The 5,886-nt window shown below is 36.6% G+C and overlaps 2 protein-coding genes across 2 annotated transcripts in view; one reads left to right on the plus strand and one right to left on the minus strand.

Moving 5' to 3' along the window:
* Npsr1 (neuropeptide S receptor 1) overlaps window positions 1-5,886 on the plus strand; it is a 189,716-nt gene that overhangs the window by 126,535 nt on the left and 57,295 nt on the right. The window lies entirely within an intron of this gene.
* LOC114618190 (dnaJ homolog subfamily B member 6-like) lies at window positions 2,564-3,299 on the minus strand. The gene is given in 2 exon segments (XM_028763873.1): window positions 2,564-2,989; window positions 2,991-3,299. Coding segments are annotated over 2 exon segments (729 nt in total). The 3' UTR covers window positions 2,564-2,569.

Here is a 5,886-nt window from a genome sequence, read left to right on the forward strand (position 1 = left end):
AGAGAGAGAGAGAGAGAGAGAGAGAGAGAGAGAGAGAGAGAGAGAGAGACAGAGAGAGAGAGAGAGAGAGAGCCTTATTTTTAATATGCCCTAAGCAGCTCAAAGGTTGGGTCACCCCCAAACTTCCACATTATTAATGTCTCCCCTCTGATACTCCTGAATTATTACTTTCTGAAATCTATATTCTATCTTTGCTAGCCTAGACTCAATTGGGAGAGGGGCCCCCTGGGGACACTCTTCCTGGGCTTTTACAGGTCTGTATGCATTTCCTGCAGCTCTGAAACCTTATCTCCCTGCTTCTCTGGCATGGAGGTTCTAAATCCTTCTTCCCTAGGTTCCCATCCCTGGGAAATCTAAAGTCCCACCTCTGCCTTTCTGCCCAGCCATTGGCCTCAAGAACTTTATTTACCAATTAGAGCCAACTGGGGGCAGGGACCCCTGGCGTCTTACATGTAGATGTGTGAGTTCCCATATAATTTTGGAACCCAATAACATAATATAACCAATAAACCAAATCCACAACAGTTTTGGTGGGCAGGGGGGTTGTTTTGTTTTGTTCTTCTTTGATTTGATATCCTGCTTCTTACTTTTCTTTAGCAGCTGTAGGACTTCTCTGCTGGGGCCTTTAGGATACATATATACATAATAATATCATCTGAAATGAGAATAATTTGACTTCATATTTGTATCCCCTTTATTTCCACCATTTCTCTTATTCTATCTAAGGACAGTACTGTGTTGATCAGGAATAGAGAATGGGCTTTCTTGTCTTGTTCTTGATTTTAGTAGAAATATTTTGAGTTTTTCTCTGTTTAGCATGATGATGTCTTTGCACTGGTTGTATATTGCCTTTATTAAGTTGAAATCTGCTCCTACCCGCTGTATCCCTAGATTCTCTGGGGCTTTTATCATAAAAAGATCTTGGATTTTGTCAAAGACCTTTTAGCCTCTAAGGAAATGATTATGTGATTTCTGTTCTTGAGTGAATACAATATTTATTTTTTAGATGGCTTCTTGAATTTGGTTTGCAAGTATTCTATTGAGAATATCTGCATATACATTCTTTAAGGGGATTGGCAATAATTTTATTTTTTGTTGTTGCTGAATATTTTTCTAGATTGTGTATTAGGGTACTACTAGCTTCATAAAAACTTTAGAAGTGTCTCCACTTTCATATTTATGGAATAATTTGAGTAGATTAGTGTTAGCTCTTTTTTGAAAGTCTTACAAAATTCTGTAATGTATCCATCCAATTTGGACTTGGGAGATTTTTTTTCAAATTATTCTTTTATCTCATTCTTTGTTATGAGTGTACTTTCTGTTGGTTTTGTTGTTGTCAACCATTTTTATTCCTTTGTGGTCAAATAGTATGCATAGTGCTATTTTGTTCTTCCTAAATTTCTTAAGATTTGGTTTGTGTCCTAAGACGTGGCCAGTTTTGCAGAAAGTTCCATATTCTTTGGAGGAAAACTGCATTCTTTTTGTTGGATGGAACATTCTATAAATATCTGCTAGATCTATTTGATTTATGATGTCACTTGTTTCAACGTTCACTGGATGACCATCTACTGGTAGACTATTGAAGTCAGTTATTATTGTGTTGGGATCAATCTGTGATGTTATATCTAATAGTCTTCTTTTATGAAATTGGATGCTCTTAGGTTTAGTGTATCACAATTGCTTTACTTATTAACTGCATTATTTGTACTTAATATATAAATATATAGTTATAATATCCTCTCACTAGAATTTTTTCTTTAATGAGTATGAAATGTCCTTCCTTATCTCTTCCTGTTACTGTTACTTTAAAGTCTATTTTGTCTGATATTAGAATAACTATAACTGCTTGTTTCTTTAATTCTGTTTGAGTTTTTGCTTTTTCCGTCTTTTTTTTTAACCAAACACATTCACATTTATTTTCTTTTTTTTTAAGCAAATGACAAAAGTCCAAATTACCAGCTTTTTTTAACCTAAGCTTAACATTACATATTTAAACAATAGTCAAACTGACAAGATTGCCAACATCCATGCACAACTAGAAAACATCCTTAATTTACACTAAACCAGAAATGTATTACCACTGATACAGTAATAGCTTTCATCACTAAATACTGAAAATAAAATTGAAATATTTCTGTAGAAGATTCATCTGGCTATGTTAACTTCACAGCAGGCTGACACTACTCACTCACAATTCAACACAATGGGAACCAGCTCCATGCTGGTGTTAAAAACAATCTCATCCTAGCACTACTCAGTCACAGGGCTCACCTCAGATTAAGTTTCGTTTAAAGCAAAGTGCATGCAGAGATTACAATAATTTTAAAGACAAAAAAAAAGAAAAAAGAAAACGAAGGAAGAAAGGTACTATATTTTGTGGTCCCAACAACAAACTCAAAAATCTGACAAACAGGGGCTCCAATGAGCTGTTTTATAAATACTTTAGATTAGGTACAGTTATACAGAAAGTCGAGTTCATTTGAAATCTTCAAAAAAAAAAAAACCTTCCTGTTATTCCTCAAATGGTGCTTGCTATGGTTTAGCATTTCTGTTAAATGCGTGCGTTGAATTACTTGTTATCCAAGCGTAGCAGGTGCTCCTTACCATTTATCGTCAAGGACTTTAACTGTCCATCTTCTTCAACTTCTACTCTTTCTTGACCAGTCTCCATAATTCTCTTTGTAGTGATTTTTTTGCCATTAACTATCTTAGTTGAAGTTGATATTGATTTGAAGTTGCCCATTCCACTGCCGACAAATGACGCTGAAGAGAATGAAGTGAGACCCCCGTGACCTAGTGACCCGAATGGAGTAAAGCCTGTATCAAAAGCAGGAAATCCACTTCCAAAGGAAGGAAATCCACTGAAGGCATTGAAAAAGGAGCCGGCACCTCGGCTTCGACTTCCTCGGGGACCTCTTCGGTTTCCAAAAAAGTCATCAAATGGATCTTCAAAGAAGTCAAATGAAAATGGGTCCCTTCCACCAAAAAAATTCCCTGAAGACATCATCTGGGTTCTGGAATGTGAAGCCAAACTCAAATGGACTGTCAAAATGACTTCCACCTCCTCCTCCACCACCATTTAATCCTTCTTTGCCGTATTTGTCATAGATGTCCCGCTTTTTAGCATCCGATAACACTTCATAGGTCTCAGCTACTTGTTTGAATTTCCGCTCTGCTTCTTCTTTATTCTCGGGATTTTTGTCCGGGTGCCATTTAAGTGCTTGTTTTCGATACGCCTTTTTAATGTCCTCAGGTGAGGCATGTCTCTGAACACCCAGCACTTCATAGTAATCCACCATGTTTTAACAGACTGTTGGAACAAATTCCAGACAATGATGTAAGATGACCTCCACATGGACCAGATGTTAAGGCTTAGGTAACTATTACCTATTTTGTGCTGTTAATAATGTCATAAAGAAACTTTCTCATATACTGTTGTTACTGCTGTTACTAGGACATGCTTTGGTCTTTTTCCATCTTTTTAACCTTAAGGTGGTATCTATTGCTAATGGTAAGGTGTGTTTTTGGAAGCAGCAAAAAGATGGATCCCCTTTTCTAATCTAATGCTTGTCATTGTAATCTGGCCTGCCATCTCTAGTCTTTTGGAACTCGTAGAATATACATCCAAACCCTTGATGCTTTCAAAGTTTCCACTGGAAAGTCAAGTGTTAGCCTGAAGACTCTTTATGTGAGATCTGTCTGTTCTTTGTTGATGCTTTCAATGCTCTTTCCATGTCTGTTCATTCCGTCTTTGTATTAGGACACATGGGGAGTTTCTCTTCTCCTTCTGTCTGACAGTCTCTATGCCATTTGCACCTTAACAGGCATCTTCCTCTTAGATTTCAGACATTTGTCTCATGATTCTTTAAAAAAATATTTTTTTCTGTGCCTTTTTAGCCTAGATTTCTTTTTTTTAATGTCCTTCTATGCCTATTCGTAGGTTTGTTCTTGTACAGAGTCCTAGAATTTCTTAGTGTTCCATTCCTGCTGTTTTTTTAAGATTTTAACATTTCCTTTCTTCTATTCTACCTTTTCTTTGAGACCTGATATTCTCCCTCTACTTAGTTAATCTGTCGGTAAGACTTTCCTATAAGCTGTTCATCTGATTTGTGAGTTTTTCATTTCAACATTTATTTCATTTTAGCTTTTATTCAAAGGGTATCTCTTTATTAAATTTCATTTTTATATCTTAAATTGCTTTCCCTCTTTGATTCAAGTGTTTGTATTTTCATGGTCCTCGTTCAGCCATCTGTTCATATCGTCTCTGAATGTAGAACTTGAACATATAACTGCTGTGTTGGAATTTGTTTTGTGCATGAATTCAGTTGGTTTTCTCAGGGTGGGGCGTTACAACGGGGCATTGATTTCTAGAGGAAACACATTGCTGTGTTCGCTGTTGTTTATGACTTTAAGATAGAACCTTGGCATCTGGAGTTAGATTATTGGTAGTGTCTTGATCTGGTTATTTTGCTCTTGTTGAGTATTTGTTTGTATCCTTGTTTTTTGATATTACCCTCATCTTGTTTAATTGTGAGCAAGCTAAGCGGTGCTCAAAGTTCAGTCTTAGGGCCACTCTGTGTTGGAGTGCAAATGGGTTGTCAGACATGGTCTCAGTTCATCTTTGAATAGGATCAACTTCTTTTGCAACCTTAGAAGACCGTGTCTGTCAATCTTCTGAAATTTGCAAAGAGCTTTCCAGGCTCTTCATGAATGCAGTCCATGAGTTCTGGTTCATCAGACTTCATGTGCAAACAAGGCAGAGTGTGAGATAGCTAACAGACAGGTGACTGGGAGATCTATCTGGAATTTAGGGTTGGACCTGGGGTTGGTTCCTTTGCTAAGCAAAATGGTGGATTTGGTACCTGATAGGCTAGCATCTAGGACATCATTTTTCTTATTTTTAAATGACAACAGTAAATTTATAATAAAATTTCAGCTGTGTGTTTTATAATATATGTAAAACCTAAATACCTAGACAGTAGCATAAAATTTGTGAGTAACTTGGCCATAGCAGGTTGAAGATTATAGAAAAATTTGTATAATATTTGATGAGAGTAAACAATGAAAATCAAAGCTATAGAATATAAGCCTTCAATTAGTATCAAACAAAATAGAGATGATAAGAATCTAGCAGAAAGAAAAATGAAATAATATGTTCATTATTATAAGAAGAAATAGAAGACAGGAGATGTACAAAACCTAAGAAAATGCAAAATATGGGATCTCAATACAACTACATCAGCGGTAGAACTGAATATAAATTGTCTAGTGCCCTAGGAAAGCCCAAACTCATTAATGTTCTGTCTTAATGAGTTTACCCTCTGGCATTCTCAGAATTAATTTAAGGTGCTACCATTTACAAGTGAAACCCATAGAAGGAATATTAAAAAAAAATTAACATCACTTATTGAATCCTTATTCCTCCACATAAAGTTGATCCCAGCCCACATTCTTCTCCAGATCTTTAATCTGCTCACAAGCATCAGACCAATTTTCTTTTTCTCAGATTTCCACACAGCTCTCCAACTAGTGCAATGTCAATTCCAGTAGCTGACCTAAAAAACTGATCCTTTCCTCAATAATGAAATAAGTCTCTATAACACATTCCAAGACACAAAGTTTAATATCTCTGCCATTTAAAGGAGAATGGGGTTTTCTCCTGTAGCTCCGTTCTTGCCACTTCCTAGCTCCTACTTTAAGCGTTTGAAGCAGCAAACTGATATCCTATGCATAGACGCCATGTCACTTCTCATTTCCTCTCTCTCAGTCTTTTCCTCACTCAGCCACCATCACTCATGATCCTTTCACCTGTCTGACCTTCATGCTTTGCATTTGACCAAACTGTGGCCTGACCCTCTCCTTCTCCCCACACTACCCATAACTGTG

This window comes from Grammomys surdaster, unplaced genomic scaffold, assembly GCF_004785775.1.
Source record: "Grammomys surdaster isolate TR1022 unplaced genomic scaffold, NIH_TR_1.0 140, whole genome shotgun sequence".
NCBI lineage: Eukaryota > Metazoa > Chordata > Mammalia > Rodentia > Muridae > Grammomys > Grammomys surdaster.